Source organism: Mesoplodon bidens, assembly GCF_964165515.1.
Source record: "Mesoplodon bidens genome assembly, chromosome: 1".
Lineage (NCBI taxonomy): Eukaryota > Metazoa > Chordata > Mammalia > Artiodactyla > Ziphiidae > Mesoplodon > Mesoplodon bidens.
The window spans coordinates 198,894,323-198,918,221 of record NC_138176.1 but is presented as its reverse complement, the minus strand read 5'-3'; the positions used below and the strand labels follow the sequence as shown (position 1 = coordinate 198,918,221).

General features: G+C 47.4%; 1 protein-coding gene across 8 annotated transcripts in view; it reads right to left on the bottom strand.

The window, feature by feature from the left end:
• The window catches only part of FNIP2 (folliculin interacting protein 2), a 128,740-nt gene that overhangs the window by 66,002 nt on the left and 38,839 nt on the right, over positions 1-23,899 (bottom strand). For 3 of the 8 annotated variants that reach the window (XR_014016410.1, XR_014016411.1, XR_014016412.1), the window contains exon 1: positions 16,658-16,851. The exons of 2 other annotated variants lie outside the window; for them this stretch is intronic. Coding sequence is in view for 3 of the 6 variants with exons in the window: in XM_081241313.1 (XP_081097439.1) it covers positions 16,658-16,818 (161 nt within the window). In the remaining 3 variants the exon portion in view is untranslated. Of the gene's footprint in view, positions 1-16,657; positions 16,852-23,899 lie in introns of those variants that run through there. 3 more of the 8 variants (XM_081241313.1, XM_081241311.1, XM_081241309.1) reach the window with 3 other exon arrangements.

Genomic DNA, 23,899 nt, shown 5'->3' with positions numbered 1-23,899 from the left:
GTGCCTGGAACCATGACATTTTACACCAGGTCATTAAAAACACCCTCTGCAATGACTAAAGCACAGTACACAGGTCGAAGTCATTAACAGCGAAAAAGCGACAAAGATTTAATGGCTTTTTGTTTTCATGCTCAATCTGTTTTGCCCCAACAGTGACATTTTGTCAAAACAGCGTTACCATTTACAAAACAACTTGCTCAGTCCTTATTTCTGAGGGCTAACGGTGACTCAGATGTCAGTCGAACTGAGGACAGCCCGTCTGGAAGAGCTAAAATTTAATAATGATCACAACACCCTAAAAAACATTTCACGTTATCTTTCCATTTAAAAAGATGAAAAGAAAAGACGTGGGAAAGGAAAACCATGTATGTCAGATGGTCCAACTTTTTGACCATTCGAATACTTTAAAAAGCATTTTCTAAAATACGAGGAAAACTCTATTCCCCTTTTGCACACGAATAGCGTCACTGATTTAACACCTAACTGTAATTCTGGCGGCGTCGTCCACCCCACCCCCCGCCCCCGCCCATCTCTGACCTTAGTAGAGGGAGTCACAGTGGAGTCACCCGGGACGGGAAATGCAGGCGGTTAAACGATGCTTCCGAAGGAAGCAAGCTTGGGTACCACCTGGGCTCGGGTCCTGCTGCGCGTCACGAGGATGACAAGCGCTCGGGTGCGGACCCCCAGCACGCTGCGGGCTCCTCCCTGCCACCCTCGAGTCACCCGTGGCCACAGCCATACATCTTCCCTTCGTGCCCACGCTCACCCCAACCCTCAGCCACGGTTCCTGGAGCTTGGCTGAGGGCGATTCTCTGCAGGATTGCAAGAGGCTGAAAGACGAGCCTAGGGCCTTTGCCGTAAAATATCTGGCTACAGCTGTAAAGACACTTACTCCCATCAGAAACATCCTGTGTCTTGGCTTTTGTTGAAAGCAAGGGAAGAGCACTGCCCCTGGCCTCGGGGGACACGGAATTATTTGTCTACTTTATGGTCACAGCTGTACGACCTGAGTCACAAGAAAATAAGATGGTTTGTCTACCCTTCCCTACTGTAAAATTTAAACAGAAGTACTTAGATAGACCCTTTCCAGTTTTAAAATTCCATGACGTGAAGATTTGCCCGGCTGGAACTAAACCAGATCTCATTTCTGGAATTGGTCATCAAGAGCGGGAAGCGAGGGACTGAAGTCTCAGTCACTTACCTGAAAGGTGACAAGCAATAATCGTTCAAATGATTTTAAGTAGAGAAAACAGAATCGTCTTTAAGGTAGATGTAACCATGTGTTGCGGCTGAATTGTGTCCCCCCAAAAGAGATGTCCAGTTCCTAATTCCTGGCACCTGTGAGTATGACCTTGTTTGGAAACAGGGTCTCTGCAGATGTCATCAAGGCGAGGTCATCCTAGATCAGGCTGAGCCCTGATCCAAGGACTGGTGTCTTCCTAAGAGGAGGGAAATCTGGACACAGACACAGGGAAGATGGCTGTGTGATGTCAGGGGCGGAGATCGGAGCTATGGGCGACAAGTCCAGGAAAGCCAAGGAATGCTGGCCCTCAGGGGGTAGGGGGTGGATACTACAAGTAAGAAATGTCCTTATTCCTAAAGAACTTGAAGAGGCAGGCACGCGGGTAACCAGGGAAAACAAGAGGACCAGGCACAGGAGACGTGCCCGGGAGAAGCAGCGTCTGGACTGGAAGGAGTGAAGCATGGCCAGGCTCGGGCGTGGCGGCGAGCGGGAAGTCGCCGCAGGCCGAGGGCAGGGCACAGGGCCACGGTCGAGTGGCACGGCGTCCAGGGCTGGGCGGCTAGGCTAGGGCGCTTGCAGCAGGACCGCACAGAACTGGGAAGTTCAGGACTTCCGGAGCAGGACCCTGACTGCTACGTCAAGGAACGTGTGTCCGCTCCGCAAGCAATGGGGTGTGTGCCATTCCAGCCTCCTCAGAGAGCGACTGACGCCATCAGACCTGTGCTAGGAGAGGACTGAAGCTGCCTGAGAAACCACCTTCTGGGAAATGGAGAGGGACCCTGACCTGCGCAGCCAGGGTTTCCAGGCCTCAAGCTGGCAAGGACCAGGCCGGGAGGTGTCAGGTTTGCTGCAGTGATTTGTCCCCTGGGACCTGCAGGGTGGGCATCTGATTCCTCCCCTGAACATTTGCAGGAATCAGGCTGGAAGTGGGCTCAGTACATCCGGTGGAACCACGGTCTATGAGAGAAGAAGACCTCAAAAAAATCCTTCCTCTGGCTCTCACGCAAGGAAACAAAAATAGTCAAAGTCAAGTTCATGGGCGGAGTTGAAAGACTGTCTTGTGATCTGAGAATGTGAATGTATAAAGAATCAGTTATGATAGGGAACTTTAAATGGTCCAAGAAAAAGGAATATGAAACACCACAGAATCAACAAAACCAACAATGATGATCACAACAAAGACTGGCAAACACCATCCATCCATCCGCCCAGCAGCTGCAGGCCCTGGGTACGGCCGTGAGCCAACCACGGCCACTGCTCCCATGAACTCACTGTGCTCATGGCGATGTTTTCCCGCCATGAAAATAAAGGATCAGCAGGGTGGAGGAAAAAGGGAAGTTGTACTTGATGAGATGGCGATCAGAGCTCACCCCGTCAGCACAAAAGTGTCAGCAAAAATGTGCGCTACTTCCCGCCCAGTAGCAAGCTATTTATTGCAAGAAAAAAATTATGTAAATACATGGCAGTAACATATTTGGAATTCTTTGTTTCTTTTCTCCTAGGTTAGTAGCTCAGGAAGATGGCTAACGGGAAAAGTAATTTGCAAATTAGCTGATTTGTCTTTCTTCCTCTATTTTGCACTGGTACAACTTCAGCTCTACAGATTACATGGTTTTCAGTTTCAGAAGAGCTACATAAAAATTCACCTCTGAATTGCTGTCCTGGGGTCAAGAGCATAGTGAAAAAGTACTTAAAGATTCAGATTCTCATCAGGAGTTTTAATACATAATACGAACCTAAAGATACAGTTGTTGTTGCTTTTTTTGCGGTACGCGGGCCTCTCACTGCTGTGGCCTCTCCTGTTGCGGAGCACAGGCTCCAGACGCGCAGGCTCAGCGGCCATGGCTCACGGGCCCAGCCGCTCCGTGGCATGTGGGATCTTCCTGGACCGGGGCACGAACCTGTGTCCCCTGCATCGGCAGGCAGACTCTCAACCACTGCGCCACCAGGAAAGCCCTAAAGATACAGTTTTTAAACGATTCCAATTAAACGTACCCCGCTGTTATTTTCCCAGAAAAAATTTATATTGGATATTGGCTGCAACTTTTTTTGTCTTTAAGAAAGCAGGTGATAAATAAAGGTAAATCCTTTATTGCTTTTGTAAAAGAAATGTGGACTGAAAGAATCAATCCCCACTGTCGGCAGCCTGGCTTGGCAAGAGCACTGTAACCTGAGCCCCAGTGACCACGCCTGCATCCGGCCTGACCAGGTGCCATGAAAGACACCAGGAAGCGAAATCAATGAGATCGGTGCCTACCTCAAAATGCTTACAATCCGACATGGAAGGGCCAACGCACAGACCAATCAGTAAACACTATCGTCACAGGGATGGAGATAAACGTCTACAGAAGGAAGGAGAGGTCAAGTTCAATTAGCGGGGGTGAAGCGAGGGGCGAAGTCACAGACGACGTGACACCTGGAAAATGGGTGACCCTCTAGGGTAGACTGAGCTCCCAACTCCAGCGCGGTCACTTTCACCCCAGGTGACTCTGGGAAGGCACTGACTCCAAAGCTCAGCTTTCCCCAAATGCAGCCCTTACCTGCCTCACCAGGCTGCTGGGAAAGACAGAGAATAAGGATGAAAGTACTTTCATAACTGTAACGCAGGCCTCAAAGGTGAGTTCAGATAGATACACGGTCCCTTAACTGAGATCCTTGGGTCCAGATGTTTCGGAATTCAGATTTTTTTTTTTAAATTTTAGAAAGAAGCTTATACCACATATTATATAACAGCTCCTTCAGGGCCAGAGGTGTAATCAACCCCAAAGTCGAACAAATTAGAATCTCACCAGCCCAAGAGATGAATATTTATGCTGAACGGATTATCAAGAGACTATAAATAGTTATAAATAGCTCAGGTCAGTTTCAACTTTTTTTTCAGAGGTTTTAGGATTTGGGGACTGTAGGATAAGAGGTTGCTGCCCAGTGTCCTGCTTGCTCTGTTTGAGGGAAGGCCAGAAGTCCCCTCCACATCACCCCAGATATGAACGGTCCTCACGAGCTGGCGGTGGAGGCTGACACGTAGGGAAGCCGCCGGCGGCTGGGAGCGTGGTTCCCGCCAAGACAGCGCTATGAATGTCCACGCCGGTCACGAGCTCAAACCACACAGCCTTCACGTAATACGTTCACACAGCAAAGACAGAACATCATGAGTCACCACACGGCCTGAGGTTTGGGAGCTACGGACAGGGAACTGTGAAACACCGAAGAGGAAAGACAAATGCCGTCCATCCTTCCTGAGTTCGGGGTGACGTCGAGCAGGACTCGGAAGCAGGTGGAGTCTGTGTGGCGCTCCCGGTACCCACAGCCCCTGGCCGGGGCCAGGCTGCATGCCAGACGCCTGGCCCCCTGCCCGGACGAGCATCTGACCCCAGTGCCCCCTCCTTCATAAGTGACGGACTGCGGCCAGAATGACCTCCAAGGTCTCAGCCTTCCGACTCTGACACAAACCATCTACTAGGTGTGCAGAGTACAACTCAGAACAGGTGGCCTCAGCCGGGTACAAAGAGGACAGCCACCTTTGTGGACTAACCTCCATCCCTGCATGGTACCCCTCGCCTTCCTCGAGGGAGTCTGCACCGTGATACGGAAGCAGCACAAACACACCTCGAATCGACAGAACGCTCAGAGATTGCTGGCAAAGTCTGAAGGGGAAAAGTGCAAGTTCTCTCGAGGCAAGAGTGACGCTGAGCGGGCAGGTGTCCCTGAGGGGCACTGCACCAGCCAGGATGCCGCCCTCGCTGGCTTCCCAGGTTCCGTTATGGTTATCAACAGGTTTTTCCCTTTCTCCTCTTTAAAAACTTACAGAATTTCTAGGTACGGCTCACATTTTCCAAAAGGGTTCCTTTAATTCTTAAAAGAGCGCTACTAATTCTTTTCTTGTATCTAGAAGCTAGAAACGGTTTTTTTAAAAAGCAGCTTTGCGATCCACCTCCACGCATGCATTCATTCACTATGCCCTGAGCTGATTCTTTCACACTCTTGTCAGCATAACCCAAACCATCAATAGGCATCCCTGTATCCCAGGATGGCTGAGATGTAATTTTCACCTCCGCTCAAAGCTAACTTGAATCAACATGATTCCGTAGCTTTTCCTGAAGGGAAGGTTTCCCATCCTCCCCTCCACCCAGGGAAACTGTCTTACTCATAACAAGTAAGTGAATGAATTTCGAAGTAAATATTCAAGACATAGCCTTATACATGAGTTGATTCTAGATCCACTGAACTTGCACACAGATAAGGTAATAAATCTTTTTCCCTAGAGGTTTCTAGAGGTCAGTTTTTCTAGAGGTTTTCAGAGGTTAAAAGCATGATTCTCTCCACAAGATCTTTTGTCTGCAAAATGGGAAAGTCAAAATAAGTAGAATCTGTACCTATCTTTGGTCGTAAAATATTATCCCTAAAAGAGATGGGTATAGGCGAGTAGGTGGGGGAGGGGTGGGGGGCAGTGCTGCAGGGCAGGGGCCAAAATAAGCAAAACAGAGAGAGAATGGGAAAGAGACAGAGAGAGATGGGTACAAACACACATACTCACATACTCTTTGACCCAGCAATTCCACTTTAGGAATTAATCCTACAGATCAACTTACATCGGTCCAAATTGATTACGCACAAAAAGGGATCCACTGCAGCACCGTTTGGAGAGGTAAAGGACTGGAGCTAAGTTTTAGCATGGCGTGGTACGTCCCTACAATGGGGTGCTACACGGATACAACCCCGAATGGGGAACTCTCCTCATGTGATGACAGAATACGCTAGGACATCACTTTAACTGGAAAAAAGAAGTATAGAACACTGTGTATAGAAAGCTACCGTATGTATTTTTGAAAAGGAGACACAAGGAAAAAACTCTGTATTTTATTGTATTTGCACAGAGTATGTCTAGAAAGATGTGTAGCTGTAAGACTGGTGCCATCCGGAGCAGGGGGCTGGGTTGTTGGGAGAGAGAAGCAAGTGGGCCCCTCCTTCCAGGGCACAGGGAGAGGGCTTCCTGACACCACCTGATGCACGTCTGCCAGGGCCGCAGAGCAAGGGAGCTGCAGGCTCGGGGCCGGGCAGCCTGCGTTTGCGCCCTCACCCGCCCTGCCGCCTCTTCCCAGCCGTGCGGCCTGGCAAGCATCTCCCTCTGTGTTCCTTAGCATCCCTATCTGCACAATGGGGACGACAGTGGGACCCTCCTCATGAGCGCTGACTTGAGGGTTAACTGCAAAGTGCTTATCGCAGAGCCAGGCAGCTGGTGAGCGTGCTGCAGGTATTCACTAAGACTCTGCGGCTTTGGGGGCTTCCCTGGCGGTCCAGTGGTTAAGACTCTGAGCTTCCACTGCAGGGGGCGTGGGTTCAATCCCTAGCTGGGGAACTAAGATCCCGCATGCCTCTCAGCACAGCCAAAAAAGAAAAAGAAAAAAGTTAAAAAGAAAAAAAGACACTGTGGCTTTTGAATATTTAACCACATGACAGTACTCTCTCTCGAAAAATTAAAAATAAATAATGAAACTGAGGCATACAGCAGTAAAATCCATCAAAGACTCAAGTATTGTCTTAAGACAAACAACCTCAATGACAGTTTGCTCCAAGAAGCTTCTGAAGCTGAAGCCTGAGGCAGTGGGTGAACTCCCTCAGGGAAACGACCTTAATGAATCCAAGGCCTTCAGATTCCGTTTCAAACCCATAGTTCGGCCTTAGACAGTGACATTTACTGAGCTTCCTTCTCAGCATCCATACACCACATTCTCCTGCCCCTTTTCACCCCCTTGCTTCCCCCAAAGACAGGATGAAGTTTCTAAGAAAGTGATGCCCCTTCTCATTTATCCAACCTATTTACAGCTTTCAGTTTGTGATGACCATTCCAGGACTGTACTGAATTGATTTCCACAGTATTAAATAACTGTCCATTTTTACTGCATAATCTCAGAGACTAGAGACGCTAGTTCCAGAAGGCCTGACATCTGGGTGCAGGCAGGGAGGCTGGTGGTGAGAGCCACAGGGCGCCCAAGAAACACCTACCTAACTCCTTTCCGGAATGTACGCAAGCTGGCGTCCACAGATGCCCTGTGAGAGCTGGCACTACACCACCTATTTTGTGCAGAAGTTAGGAGACTTTAATAAGGCTGGAACCAGTAAGTGGCAAAGGCGGGACTCGAACCAATGTCTCCTGACCCCAAACTCTGCTCTCCCCACGCTGCTGGGCCATCATCACCTCCACACCACGAGCAAACCACTCAGCGTCACACGCTCTGCAGCCCAAGACCACCCTCTGCGTTTCCGTCTCAGGGTCTAAAGAAACGCTACATTTGAAAAAGAAAAATGCTGATGAAACAGTGTTAAGACTGAGAAACAGAACACGGGATTATGTATATAGTATGACCTCAATTGTGTAGAAAAAATGTGATCAAGCACTTTTTGAAAAGTTCAAAAAAACATCATCAGCTCGTATCACAGACAAAGGATTAATCTCCCTAATAGATAAAGAACAACCAGAAATCAATAAAGATTTGCAAACCAATGGAAAGGTGGGCAATGGATACAGACAGTTCACAGAAAAACAAAAATAAGATGGTCTTTAAACACAGGAAAAGAGGCTAACTCTCACTCTTGGAAAGAGAAAAGCAAAGTCAAGTCATGCCCCTATCAGATTGGCAAAGATCCAAAAGGTAAGACAGCCCACGCGAGAGAAATGCAGGCAGAGGCGCAAATCGGTGCAGGTTCAGACGGAGGGTAACTAACTGGTGGTCACAGCTCTTAGAGTCACCAGTATCGTTAACCTTGGAACTCCGATCCCGCTTCTGGAACTAAACAGATGCAAACGTGTGATTGTAGCATGTGTGCTAAAAGCAGAGAACTAGAAACAACTGGAGAGAACACGAGCGGGGCAAATTCAATCCCTCCTGCCCAGTGCACCCAGCAGGACACCGGGGGGAGAGCCGGGTCCCACGGCCAAGTCCACACAGAGGGAGCAGACCCTGGGGCACGCACTCCTCCTCCTGTGGAAGAAGGAAGGGTACATATTCGTATTTGCTTACTTCCGCACCAAAGAAATGTAAAAAGATTCAGGGGCTTCCCTGGTGGCGCAGTGGTTGAGAGTCTGCCTGCCGATGCGGGGAACATGGGTTCGTGCCCCGGTCCGGGAAGATCCCACATGTCACGGAGTGGCTAGGCCGGTGAGCCATGGCCGCTGAGCCTGCACATCCGGAGCCTGTGCTCCGCAACGGGAGAGGCCACAACAGTGAGAGGCCCGTGTGCCGCAAAAAAAAAAAAAAAAGTCTTAAAAATGTTTTATTGACATGGGGAAAATGTCGTGGTATAATAGTGAGTGAGAAAGCAGATTATATATGTATATATATATGCATTATATATATATACATATATATGTAAAATACATATATGTCAATATATGGTTTAGTTAATACAGTGCAGCTTACATCCATGTACCAAAAAGGACTGCAAGGAAATAAATCAAAGTATTAATAGGAGTAAAAATTTGTGTGATAGCACTGCTAGTAATTTAGGTTTTCATTTTTATATTTGCTTGCATTTTCCAAATGCTTTGTAACAAAATTGTACCGTTTTGATAATCAGAAAAAATACTTAAGAAAAATATTAAAAATAAGTTTAGTAACAATATAAAAGAAAAAGATGGAGGCATTTAAAAAGGAGAATGCAACTAGCCTGACATGAATGCAGCCATGCTCTGAAAAATATACCTGTTAAAATATTTTTTAAATATTTCATATACTGGCAATTACAAGTGGAATTTAAAATTAAAAACACAATACTTCTTATACTAGCATCCCCCCACCAAAAGAAATAGTTAGGTATAAATCTAACACAGTATGTACAAGACCTATATGAAGAAAACGACAAAACTCTGGTAAAGAAAATCAAAGGAGCACTAAATAAATGGAGAGATATTCCATGTTCATGGGTGGAAGACTCAAGGCATCAGTTCTTCCCAAGTTGGTCTAAAGATTCAATGAAATCCCAATCAAAATCCCAACAGGTTACTTTGTGTATATCGACAAACTGGCTCTAAAGTTCACATGGAGAGGAGGCACAACACCCAGAACAGCCAACAGGACATTGAAGGAGAAGAACAGAGTCAGAGGAATGACACTACCCAACTTCAGGGCTTACTACAGTCACAGTAAACAAGCCAGTGTGGTCCTGGTGAAAGAACAGACAAATAGGTCAACAAAGAAGAGCAGGGGAGCCAGACTGAGAGTCACACACACTCAACTGACCTTTGACAAAGGAGCAAAGGCAACACATTGTAGAAAAGACAGTCTTTCAACAAACAGTGCTGAAACAAGTGGACATCCACACTCAAAAGAAAGAATCTCGACACAGACCTTAAATCCTTTACAAAATTTTAACTCAAAATAGATCACAGACCCCAAATGCAGAACTATAAAACTCCTAGAATAACACAGGAGAATAGGTAGATGACCGTGAGCATGGTGATGACCACACAAAGGCACGCGCCATGAAAGAAACAGCTGATATGCCGGACCTCATGATAATTAAAAACTCTGGTCCGTGAAAGACAACATCAAGAGAAGAAGAAGACAAGCCTCAGACTGGGAGAAAATATTTGCAAAAGACAATTCTGATGAAGGACTGGTATCCATAATATACAAAAAACTCGTAAAGTTCAACAATAAGAAAACAAACCCAATTTAAAAATGGGCAAAAGACCTGGACAGCTCACAAAAGATATACAGATGGCAAATAAGCACATGAAAAAGGTGCTCCACATCGTATGTCATTAGAGAAATACACATCAAAACAACGAGATACTACCACATACCCATTAGAGTGGCCAAAATCCAGAACACTGACAACAGCAAATGCTAAGAGGATGTGGAGCAACAAGAACTGTCACTCGCTGCTGGTGGGAACGCAAAATGGTACAGCCACTCCGGAAGTTTGGTGGTTTCTTACAAAACTAAATAAGCTCTTACCTTACAACTCAGGAACCATACTCCTTGATATTTACCCAAAGGAATAAAACTTATGTCCACACAAAACCCTGCACATGGATGTTTACAGCAGCTTTAGTCACAACTGCCAAAATGTGGAAGCAACCAAGATGTCCTTTGGTAGATGACTGGATAAATAAACTGGTACATCCAGACGATAGAACATTATTCAGTGCTGAACAGAAATGAGCTATCGAGCCATGAAAAGACATGGAGAAGACTTTAATGCATATGACTCAGTGAAGGAAGCCAATGTGAAAAGGCTACAAACTGCATGATTCCAACCAAATGACATTCTAGGAAAGGCAAAACTATCAAGACAGTTGAAAAGGTCAGGGCTGCCGGGGGGTTAGGGGACGCGTGAACAGGCAGAACACAGAGGATTTTTAGGGCCGTGAAACTACTCTGTACGAGACGCTATTGATGGGTACGTTTCATGACACGTTTGTCCAGACCCATAGAATGAACACCACCAAGAGTGAACCTCAAATGTAAACCGGGGTTTGGGGTGATGATGATGTGTCAATTGCAGGTCCATCAGCTGTAACACATGCTGACAGTAGGGGAGGGGTGAGTGAGGGGCAGGCAGGAGGCAGGGGCTCTGTCCTTTCTGCTTAACTTCCCAGAGCACCTAAAACTGCTCTAAAACATAGAGTCTACTTTTTTAAAAATTCAGTGGTCAAGGGGACTTTTAAAATAGAGGAACTCTGAGTAATAAGCACTGGTTTTAAGTTTGCAATAGGATTATTCTCTGAAGATCATTCAGGCTGCTAGAGAACTCCCTGTGAAGACGAGAACCAAGGACACGTTACTTGAGCTTGCATGCGGCCACCAAAGTTCTCTGTCCCTGGTTCAGCAGAAGCGCAGGCCACCTCCCCTGGGGCCCGTGCGCCCACCTGGGAGGAGGGGGGCCTCGCACCGGGCTCTGCAGAGCCTCCCGTAGTCCTCCATCAGCTCTGGTAAAAGCAGTTCACACGAAGGCAGCAGTCACTGCCTGGAGAGAACAATGGTTAGATACAAAGAAAAGAGGCTCAACGGCAGGAAGGTTTGTTCTCAAGCAAAGGCCAATGGGCGAGAGGCTGGGGGGCAGGCAACCTACACCTTCCTCTCACACCACAGTGCGCAGCTGCAGGCCCGACCGCCCGTTCATGGGCCCATGGAGGACCACTCACCGTCTGCATCCCTAGAGCATCACTGTTTAGGGTGCACGCCAAGCATGCTCCTGCCTTAGGAGCTCTGCACTGACCCCCCCGTTTCCTGAGAATATGCTTCCTCAAATACCCACGTGGCTTGCTCCCCAGATGAGACAGTTATGACTTCCTCGGTTGCCAAGGTCCTCACGTCTGTCTGACATCCCTGGGTCCTGTCGGTTCCCGACAGACAGTCGGCATGTTGGAGCCGGAGGGGCTCAGACACCCCATCTGGTGGTCCCAGGCCTGACTCTTCACTAGACCTAACCCCAGAGGCTCTGTGGGTTTGTTTGTGATGAACAAAGCTTCCCGGGCTCCACTTCCAAGAATTTGGTCTGGTGGATCTGAAGTGAGGCTCAGGAATCTACATTTTTAAGAACACATCTTTGGGGATCACCCACCCATCTACCACTTTAATTTCTTTTAGAAGAGAAAACAAATACAGAGAGATGAGGTGACCACCCAGAAGACACAGCGAGTTCCAGGGGGAGAGGAGCCTGAGATCGTGAGATCAAGGCAGAGAAGACCCCAGATCAGAGGAGCTTTCCCTAAACCTGGTGCCACATTCTATGTTCTCACATGTTAGGGGTGAGTTTCTTTAAAAAAATCACTAAGTGGAAAAACTAGCTTAGCTCTACCAAGGTTTTGGTTTTTTATTTTTTTCTTTTGTTTGCCTTTGGGGAGGGTGAGGCATGAAAGTGAAAGAAAATGTCATAGTGAGAAAAAAAAAAAAGACCACATTTTAATTCACATCTGTTCTGTAAAGACCTGAGAGTAGTGTTTTGTGGGGTTTTTTTTAACCTTTCTAAACTAAGAAAGGTCAGAGAGTAAGAGGAGGAAACCCTTCAAGACGTAAACGTCTGATGGATGGACGTACCCCTGGATGCGCAACATTCCATATAAACCCGGGATCCCATAAAGGGGAGGCGCATTGCCTGGAATCGCTCGGCTGGGTCCCCCTTGGTGAGTTCTGGCTGGGAGTCTAATGACAGCATCAGGCGGGTCACGGGTTATCGCTCTCACCAACTCCCACGAGGGTTGCTTCCCCTTGTTCAGCGGTTATACAGCTTCTGTTACTGTAACAATAAAGCGATAAGGCTGAGCCCCAGCCTGACTCACAACAGGACTCACCAGCAGGCCCAGGAGTCGTGGCCAGTGCACCCGGCCGAGCAGAGCTTGGGGATGAGCCTTGGGCTGCCGCCCAGCGCCTGGCTGTGGACCCCAGAGCTGGAGGGACCTGCCCTCTGCCTGGAACGCTGTCACTCTCCACACATTCTCTATGGTGACAAATAACAAGGGCTTCACCCTGCTTGTCATCGATACTTATCAGAATAAGAGCCAGACAGAGTGTCAGCCAGTTGGCAGCTTCGATGCAGCAGCCCCCGTACGGAGGCTGCTCTGATTCATCCCTGAGACATGCGGCCTCAGAGATGAATGTTCTCTGAACCTAAAGCAGCAGGGCTCTGCAGCAATACCAACGTATACTGCATTCCTGCAACCATTCACCCATCCTCAGATGACACCTCGAAATCCCATCCATCAACCAGTGGAAACAGACTCTCTTAACGAGTCAGAGAAAACTCCTCGTGGCACAGGAAGTCAGTGAAAAGGGAAGGCGGGCAGGGAGGGCAGGGAACTTGTGGGGCAAGGCCCAGGCATCTGGGAAAGTACCCCCCCGGCCCCCGCCCCCGCGTCTGCAGCCCCCTGTGGAGCGGGTCACCAGAACGGGGCTGTCAGCTGGCCCGGGCGGGGCTCTGCCTGGGCCCTGCACTCAACCTGTCCGGCAGCTCCATCTCCTAAGCAGGAAGGTTTTCACGGTGTTTCTAGGTGGAAAGCACAGTGAACACCCCCCGTCCCTCCCCACCCCAGCCTGCCTTACCCTCTCTTTAGTAGCCTTTTACTAAAATCTTCAGAACCCTAAGGACCCTAAACAAAGACGGCGGTGCAATCACAGCCAGCTTATCTCCGTGAGGCGTGCACTGGGGAAAACACACCCTGGTTCCTGTATTTGTCTTCTCCTTAAGCTCCTTCCACAAGCAAGCAAAGGCTCTACCTTTTTCAATAAAATTAGTTCATCCAAATTGTAAATCAGAGATCTACACTCATTACTTCTGCTTCCTCCGTCCTGGTGACTGTAAAGCAGTACAATGGATCTCTTCTGAATCTAAATGTCAAGATGTGAAACTTCAGGCGCCACTGACTCTGAAGGGCTGTTTCAGTTCCTCTTCGGCATGTGTGGGGTACACTTGTCAGGGCCAAGATGTGTCAAATTTTCTCCTGCCATCAGATAAACAGCAGTTCACGGATAAACTTGGCAAATCCTCCCAGAGTCCGCATATAAGCAGCCCTACGGATGTATCTAACTTGCTGGGAAAGCTGGGAAAATCAAGTTATTAGCAGCTTTAAGAAAGCAGATTGGAAGCAATTACATTTGAAGCCCAGCATCGTAGTTCAAAGTTCCCAGGTCTGAAATGTTTCATTCCACAAGAACCACAGTGGGAAGATCGAACGTTTCGCTCTCTGCCCTGCACTGCGCCAGGTTTACACCGTGCCACGGTTAGGTACCTGGAACCTCTCCACTGTGTTTGTGGGATCTTTCTCTTCACCTTTGCCTACCTGGAAAATCATGAGGAGAGAAGGAAAAAGAAAAAACTGCCTATCAGTGTGCTCAGCTAAGACGACCACCTGAAACTGTGGATTTAAGGTAACCCAAGAGCAAAGCAGGCATTGGGAGTCACATCTGGCTGGCTGCCACCTGACCTGGACACACAGACAACTCGTGAGCACCTGGAGCCAGATCCTCAGGGCACAAGTGCCTAACGATAATTCACTCCATCTTGAGACCGACCCGAGTCCTAGAGAAACTCAGGAAACCAAGCACAGTACTGCACACAACACACACCTTTTCAAGACTGTACAAAGGGGAAGAGAAAGTGGGAAGGGACCAAGACAACTGGTCCAACGAGAGATGAATTCCAACTAAATGACACACACATCACCACTGTACAGAAGTCTAAAAATGTCTCAGCATCTGAGAAGTAAATCTAAAGGCAATTAAACTAAGGAAAGGAGCTAATGGATGTGAAAACTTTTGGTTAAGTTAAAAGTACTGTTTACATAAAAATTATTAAAACCCTGCCCCAAATAGCAAATTGAGAAGCAGAAGTTCATACCGAAAACTTTAGAAGTTCTGTAAGAATTGGTGTGGCCCTGCATGTCATCTTCTCATGTGGGTGCTACCCCTGGAACCCCAAATACCTACTTGGAGAATCTAGAATTGTCTGAATAACAGAAATAGGAAATTCAGAAGGTCCTGATGTTACCCTGTACAAACTCAGAGAAGGAGAGAATTTCAGAAGTAGTCTGAACAAGCTACACAGCTGAACAGTTGAGAGTGAGACCCAGAAAACAAGGGGACTCGCCACGGTTACATGGCTTCTGGGCAGCAGAGCTGGGATCAGGATCGGATCCAGATCAAGACTCGAGATGACTGAGTGTCAACCCACCACCGGCTCCTCCTGCCACTCAGCCATCCTTTCTAGATAAGAAACAGACACAGAGAGCAAAAAAGTGAAACTCTTATCTCAACACTCACATGAATCTCTGTAACTGAGCGGACGGCACGGGATTTTCAATCTATGAGCGCTTACCCTGCAGGGGACTATATACCATTTTACTAAGTTTCCATTGAAGAAATACAACAATTTTTACATGACAGAAATCATATCCTGATTATTTGTCAACCAAGAACTACCTTTATGGGATAAACAGTTTATGAGTCATAATAATTTTGAGAAAACTTCTACAAGGAAAAAAGCAGAAACATTTAAGCAAATTTAGAAACTTACTTTTACACTAATCACGAGAATCAGAGCTTACTCTTTGGCCCTCCTCACTGTCTATCTAACTAAAATTTTGGAATGAAATGCACTTCCCAAAGGACTTTTCTGTTTCACTGATATGCACTAAAATTCTTTACAAGTAGTGTTTCAGTTAAGAGCTACTACTAATAAAATGAATGAATTCTTCCAAAATGGATGAAATAATCAACTTAAAAGAATACAGCAAGTCATGGAAGCAACCTAACTGCCCATTGACAGATGAATGGATAAAGAAGATGTGGTACACATATATAATGGAATATTACTTAGCCATAAAAAAGGAACGAAATTGGGTCATTTGTAGCGACGTGGATGGACCTAGAGACTGTCACACAGAGTGAAGTAAGTCAGAAGGAGAAAAACAAATATCGTATATTAACTCACATATGTGGAACCTAGAAAAATGGTACAGATGAACGGGTCTGCAGGGCAGAAATAGAGACACAGATGTACAGAACAAACGTATGGACATCAAGGGGGGAAAGCGGCTGGGGGGTGGTGGTGGGATGAACTGGAAGATTGGGATTGACATGTATACACTAATATGTATAAAATGGATAACTAATAAGAACCTGCTGTATAAAAAAAATAATAAAAAAATCAACAAAAGTACAGAATGAAAACCAAAATAAATAAATAAGTTAGATGGGCAAAAAAAAAAAAAGTATGCAATTATTGATTACCAAAGATAAAAAACGTGTTTTTCTTCCCCAAAAAGGTATTATTAAATTTACGGTGAAGTAATTGAGAGATATGTACGACAGAATTAGCAGGAGTTTGGAATAAACCACTATTTGCACATCAGGAAAAAAAGAATATAGCAAGTACAATGCTATTCCTTTGATGGGCTGCATTAGGAGCCCCGGTTCATCCCAGCGCCTTCCTTCCTTCCTTCCCATGGAAAGGATTTTCCAGAAGAGGAAGCCTGGGCTCCGTCACCACCCACCTCCAGCTGGAGACGCCCAGCCCTCCACGCACCGTCCAGACTGAGAAGTGAGGCCCCTGGCCCCGCACCCCATCTGTCAGAGTGCTCATCCTTGGGGGCCGCACCTCCTTTTCCCGACAGCCCCTGTAAGAGCACTGCTCAAGCTTCCACGCAGGACAGGCGGCACCACTGCTTGCAGGTGGCTCCAGCAGGGGCAAAGGAAGGGTCAGGAGGAAGCACAGGGCAGCAGAATCTAAACAGCCATTACGAAGTGCCCATCCTCCACTTTTTCCGTAAAGGGAGGACGTGTCTGCACACCTACCAGCCACCCCGTGCCTGTCTGCAAACGCAAGTTTCCCATCAACACGCTTTTATCTCCCCGGTGCCTAGTGAATTACAGAAGAATTTCTCTGAGATTCTGAGATAGAACTGAAGTTTCAAACCTGTGGTCGAGTTCCGGAGGATCGGTGTCCCTTCCCACCCTGGCGCACTTCCAGATCCTCGAGCGCGCAAGTGTCCCGTGCGTCTGCCCATCGCTCACACCCCCGGCCGCGTCCCGCCGGCCCCCGGGCTGGGCTGTGGTCCTGGCCGAGCAGCCGCACATCTCCCTAGCAGGCCAGCCCTCTTCTGGGTGGTCCTGACTCTCCGCCTGGACCTGGAAGGTCCCGTTGTTGGAGGATTTCCTCGGTGACCAGCTGTGCTAAATGACCCCAGCGCTCCCCGTACAGATGCGGGAGGTGACACAAGCTCCCCGGCTGCAGCCTACTAATTTCCTCTTCCAGAAGTTACAAAAAACAAAAACAAAACAGGAACATTCACTTGTTACGTAAATTAAGCCCCTCCGATGATTTGGGAAGTCAGACGCATCCCTCACACTGTAAAACATGCTCTCAGCAAAGCCATTACAATCTGACAAGTCCAAGTCCCACTTCCTACTTCTGTTCCTGGGTTTGTGCTCCGGTTACAAAAGACAAAAACACTCAACCGGCTGAGCAGCTCGGACTTACTCACTCCATCTGTGGCCCTGCTGGGGATGACGTAGTAGCCAATTAATTCATCACAAGACCTCTGAATATGGCTCACAGGGCTGTGAGCGAAATGCAGTGACTCGCCTTCAGCTGCAAGGTTGTTCTGACACTGGCCACCACCCTGTGAATGGCTCTCCTGTGACCAAGTGTCAGCTGACAGGTCCTACTCTGCAACCTTGCAAAACGACCCAGAGCACGGGAGAGAGATGGTTACCCTCAGCAGACGGACGTAGGGCTTAATGCACAGTGGGTGACATGGGGGCGGGTGGGCAGGGACGCATCCTGGCTTTAATACCAGTACAGAATTGAATTTATTTATGCAAGAAAAGCAATAATAAGCCGAGAAGCCATAAACCCTCACAACTCTTGCACTGGATTCTTAATTCCTAAGCATATTCAAGCTGAGAGAGCCCTGAACTAGCAGAACCCCAGAACAAAAGCAGTTCAGTTTTGACTTCTGACATGAATATACTTCATCTGTAAAAGGAGAACAATACTATGGTATTATACATCAACATGATATATCTGTGATATATTGATATATACTGATATATCACATACTTCAATATTTTATATGATACATATTTTATATTTTTGTTGTATTTTAAGCAATATATTTTATATGATATATACTTATATTTTATGCATTTATGATATATTACATATTTCCATATGATTTTAATGATACATATTTTACATTTTTGTTATATTTTGATATATATGCTATTTTATGATACACATTTATATTTTACACATTTTATATGACATATATTGATATATCATACATATCAATATGATTTTTCCATAGTATTGTGAATTCATGGAAAAAATAATTTTTCTTTTAGAAGAAATAAAAAGCACTGGTCCTTAAAACATAGGTCAAGTCTTGATAAAAAAAACTACAAGGGACTGTCCCAACTTGTTTTCCTCTTGTCATCCTGGAATCTGGCTGAATATTAACAGAGCTCTAAAATCTGATGAGCCCTCAGCTGGGTCTTTAGTTTGAGGAAATAAAATCCATACTTCATGGCAAGACAAGAAAAATTTAAACATAAAATGTTCCTCTGCCCGTGTGGGCCTCCTTGCTCCCCGCCAGCATGCGCCGTGTGTCTGCATTGACCACACCTCCTTAGGAGACTACATTCCTTCTTAATCCTGTACAGGGTCTGGATGACACTCTACTAACTCTGCGTGCAGATCTGGGTTGTGTAAACTGTCCATACATCATCTGACATGTAACCCTTTGTCTCACAAATGTATCTAACTGTGCCGTGACCTCTAACGGGCGGGGCAGTCCTCACAGCTTTCTGAGAGACCGTCTCCCAGGTTATAATCCTCAGGTTGGCTCGAATAAAATTTTCTATTTCTTTCTTAGATCGACTATTGATTAACTTTTCATCGACAGGCTTCAGAGGGCTTTTAAGTGTATCGACACACGGCAGCCGCATATATTTCACTCTGCAAGCGTGATGAGGTCTAACGGTCTTGTGGCAGAAGCCTCAGTTACCTGAAGACTTTATTGTACCCTAAAGTTCCTCTGTAACAATCCCACAGAAGATCTTAACTACACCCTCCTGTGAGAGAGAAAGACTGCAACACACCTACGATGGTGACCAGTTCCTCTGCGGCACAGGGTCAAATGACAGACAGGACCAGGTTAGAAGAAAGTGAATCCATTTCTCCAGGGAGGGAACAACACATTTGGAGCTCAAGGTTTAATTTCAGCAGCCACGGTGAGCTCACGGGTTCCTCTTTTCTTCCTCTGAACTGTCTGGAAAACCACTCTCGCTTTTTCACAAGAGGACCAGAGAGCACCTAAGCAGCTCTAACCTGTCCACCTCGGCCCAGGCAGCCCAGCAAGCAGAGGCCAGAAGGAAGCCCCTGCACCATCACGCCCACCTGACAGACGGCCCAAGCAAGGCCCCAGGCGGATGCCTCTAACTCACCAGGGTCTGGCTTGCCTTGTCTAAAATCACGGCAGAAATGAAAGCATCGTTCCATGCTGATGGGGCAGGGCCTTTAAAAATGCCCAAGTAGCTAGATTCTATAAAATCTGTAAAGGAAACACTGGGGGAACACATCCCACTTTCTATGTGTAAGAAAACAAATTCACTTATTAAACTTCAGTCTCTAAAACTTATTTATCCAGGCCCTGATGAAAGGACATAAACCCTTTCTAAATATGTATTCTGGACATACACCTTCCTACACCCAATTACTTAGCCGCAAAGCTGGTTCAATCATTCTAACATTTTACATCTTCCCAAGGCTTCAAACACTGTTATAAAAATGCAATTGTATCCCCTATCCAGACAATGCGAACTTTTAAATGACAAGAATAGTAAGAAAATGACAACATGGTTACAAAGGACATTTGGATGAAGTAAGGATGGAACTGCATTGGGAAAGAATCCCCTTAAACAGAAACTGAGCTGACTGGCATGGGAAACTCTAACCCAAACTCAGCCTTCAACTAACACGCAAGGATGAGCAAGAGAAGGAATCAGGATGGTCCCCTGTAGTCTTTGTATTGAGACTTAAGCTGTGTTTCAGTGACTGGTGCTTTTCCTTTCTTCATCGGTGTTTCTCCCTAACTTCAGCCAGCACAGCTTTAGCCTCCATTTCCCTCGTAGGTGGTGCTCAAACTTCACAGGCTCCTAAATGCCCAGTGCTGGGCCGACCCCACCCCTGGTTTCCAATTCAGCAGATCCGGGGTGGAATCTGAGAACGCGGTTCTAACTAGTTCCCAGGAGCTGCCACTCCTGGCCTGGGAAGCACCTGCTGGAGAACCACTTCCCCAGAGAACATCCCAGCTTCCCTGTGAAGACGTCCCGGGCTTGAATTCTGCCGTGATCTTCTAAAAACACACTTTTAACACTTAACACATAACTGCTTGGCAGTAGAGAAGTGTATGCATCTTGTGATCCTACCCAGATCATACATCCTTTGAGGATAAAAACTGGGTCTCAAGACCAGTTCCCTCTGTGCAGGTCTCACACATGACCTTTTAATTGGGTTAGCACCACGGAGTATTTACATTAAAACTAGGGCATGAATCCAGCCACAAAAAGCTGCCTGCCTCTTGACAGTGTATTCTGACCAGAGGGCGCCACTTGCGCTCAAACTCTCCCTCTCTCTCTCTTTCTTAGCGCAGCAGAAGTTCCTTTAGAAGCTTTAACATCTTGCGTTCACTCCGATCAACGTGACTCGTGCTATTTTACCAGTTAACGTTTCCATTTAATGTTTCCCCCTTAAGAACCCTAATTCCACAGCCCAAAATCTGATTGTATGTAATAAAGTAGAGATGTACATCAAAACCACTACCACTGTACTCAAAGGGGATGCCACAATATGGCTCTAAACTTCTTTACATTTAAGTGGGAGCTTTAAACTTTCTTCAGTAAATGGAAAAACAAGTAATAACGATACTGTCGTATCCACTCTTCTGAGACACGAGAGCAGGGCACGGAGTAGGTGAGAGAAAGGTGACATCCTGTTCAACCTTGACCCCGCCTCCCGTGACCTCCTTCTTCTCTTTCCCGAAACGGAATCCTCCTCTCCTACGGGCCCCATCGCTCGTTACCACGCTGGATCCCCTGCTTGTCCACAGAGGGTAACATGCACACGACCATTTATCGCGGCCCCTCCTCATGGTCAAGCTCTCCATCTCCCCACGCAGCTCAGCCGGGCTCACACGCTAGGAGAAGGGTCCCCGCCCGCTGGCCCCGGCAGCCCACCTGCAGCTCTGCACGCTGACTGGAGCAGCTGCCGCCCTCACGGACACGCCCCCGACGGGCGAGCTGTGTCACAGGCTGGAAGGGAGGATGGAGCAGCATAGCAGGGTGAACCCACGGGCCAGGTGTGCAGAAGGCAGGCTCCTGGTTCAGGTCTGTGAGCTGCATCTGCCACGCTTCCAACCTCACAGCCCAGGACTGGACCGAATGGTCCCGGAGAAGATCAGAAGCGCCATTTAGACCACATGAGGCAGGTTCCTGGCACTCAAGATCCCGGTCCAAGCCAGGATCTCTCTCCAGTCCTTACAGCGTGGCGCTCCGGGGCCACCTCCAGCCCCCAAGATGTGGCGGCTAAGGACGACTCCATCCCCATCCCTGACTTAGAGTTGGGAGAATTAAAGTGTCACCCTTCAGGTGACAAAAAACAGTGATCACTGTGTGCAAAGAAAAATCAACTGAAAAACCACAGCTGAGACGTGGGTTTGCAGAGAGAAAAGACGAAGGCCTAACACAGTGCCCCCAAAAGTCCAGTCTCATCAGTATTGTCCAATGACTCTCCCTCTGCCTCCTCACACTACCTTGATGCAAAGAAGGGAAGCATAAACGGAGAGGAGGGGTGGCGGGCAGGGTTCAGGACCCACAGCCGCGGCGGCGGACCCTCTGACGGGCTCATCCCCTCCCTCCCTAATGCCTTTCCCACACCCAGGAACGACTGAGAGCAAGCCCTCCTACCAGTGGCTCTCGAAGCGCGGTCCCCAGCAGGAGACACCAAGGAAGTTACAGGATGCTCGTAAACTCTTTCTTGGTCTGGGCACTGCTGCTGTCAGCATGCAGCCAGCAGAATACGTACATTTCCTGTCTGTATATTCTCGTTCAGTATGAAGTTAAAAACACGCCTCCAACAAACACATGAAAGGACGCTCAGCATCACTAATCATCAGAGAGATGCAAATCAAAACCACCAGGAGGTAACACTTCGTACCGGTCAGAACGGGCATCATCAGAAAACCTACAAACAACAAATGCTGGAGAGGGTGTAGAGAAAAGGGAACCCTCTTGCACTGCTGGTGGGAATGTATACTGGTGCAGCCACTACGGAGAACAGTATGGAGGTTCCTTAAAAAACTAAAAATAGAGCTACCATATGATCCAGCAATCCCAATCCTGGGCTTATATATCTGGAGAAAACCGTAATTCGAAAAGACACATGCACCCCAGTGTTCACTGCAGCACTGTTTACAATAGCCAGGACATGGAAGCAACCTAAGTGTCCATTGACAGATGAATGGATAAAGAAGATGTGGCACATTTATACAATGGAATATTACTCAGCCATAAAAAAAGAATGAAATAATGCCATTTACAGCGACATGGATGGACCTAGAGATTATAATACAAAGTGAAGTAAATCAAAGACAAATATTATATGATATCACTTATATGTGGAATCTCAAATATGACACAAACGAACTTGTCTACGAAACAGAAACAGACTCACAGACATAGAGGACAAACTTATGGTTACCAAAGGGGAAAGTGGGAGGGGGAGGGATAAATTAAGTTTGGGATTAATAGATACACATTACTACATATAAAATAAACAACGAGGACCTACTGAATAGCAAAGGGAACTACAGTCAATATTTTCTAATGACCTATAAGGGAAAAGAATCTGAAAATGAATACATATACGTATGTATAAGTGAATCACTTTGCTGTACACCTGAGACTAACACAACATTGTAAATCACCGACACTTCAATGAAGCAGTAAGTTAATTAAATTAAATAAAGGTATCAAATTTGAAAAAAGAAGGCCTCCTGCTGGGCTAGAGATATGGACTCAGGCAGGGGGAGGCAGCATGCTTTCGGGGAACGGGCTTGCAGACAGATGCGGGACGAAGACCACATCTGCCAGGACGTGGCTGCTTAAGCCTCGGCCCACCCTCAGGACAGCAGTCAGTGTGCGGCGCCCACCGGACCTGTGGAAGCCCACTGGACGAGCTCGCGCTCGGGAAGCCCGGCAGCGTGCAGCCAGCCATGTGGGCAGTGACAACCCGCTGGCTCGCTGGTCACAGGGAGTGAGCGGCACTGATTTCTTCAGCAGATGGGCCAAGGCGCCATCTGCCGTGGGCTGGGCAAGCCGGGACTCGGGGCACCCTCGCCAGTGACAGGGGAGCCATGCCTCCCCCCACCCCGCCTCGGTCCTCGGTCCTCAGGGGCAGATGTCCCCTCCTCCATCCAGGAGGAGGCTGGATGTCCTTGCCTCGACAGTCATGTCCGAGTCTCTCTCCTCCAGCTCTGACCCCGGCCCGACACGTCCAGATTCTCACTAACTCAGTCCCAGTCCGTGCACTGCGGCGACCAAGCCTCTCATGGGACACCTCGCCGGCAATGAACCCTGCCCCGAGAACAGTCCCCACGCAGGAGCCCCCCTCCCGGGCACTGCTCTGCCCTCCTCTCCTGACCTACCCAGCTGAGGCTCGGACTCCTAAACAGAGGGTCTTTGATCCATACCAAGTTAGATGGAATGGACGATAAAATCAACCAATATGACTGCTTTGATTTAAAATGAGGAAGCAGCTGAGAGAGAACTGAGCTTTCAGATTCAGATAAAAGTTACTTGAAAGTTCACAGTTCTGTGCAGTCCCGATCATGATCCAGATTATTCCCACTCCCGTATCCCCGGACTCTGAGGACAGAGCACGCAGCACCCAGCATGGAAAAGGCTCTCAGCCACTGAAAGAATGAATGCATGTGTCACGCCTTCATGAAATCGGTGAAACACAGAAAAATTCTTATGTTACAAAGCCGAATAAAAAGAACAGGATACAACACAAAATGGTGGAGGCACTTTGATAACTAGCGTGAGTTCAGAAAACCAAATGCAGAAAAAGGAACTAAAAGGAAACATCAGAATGGCT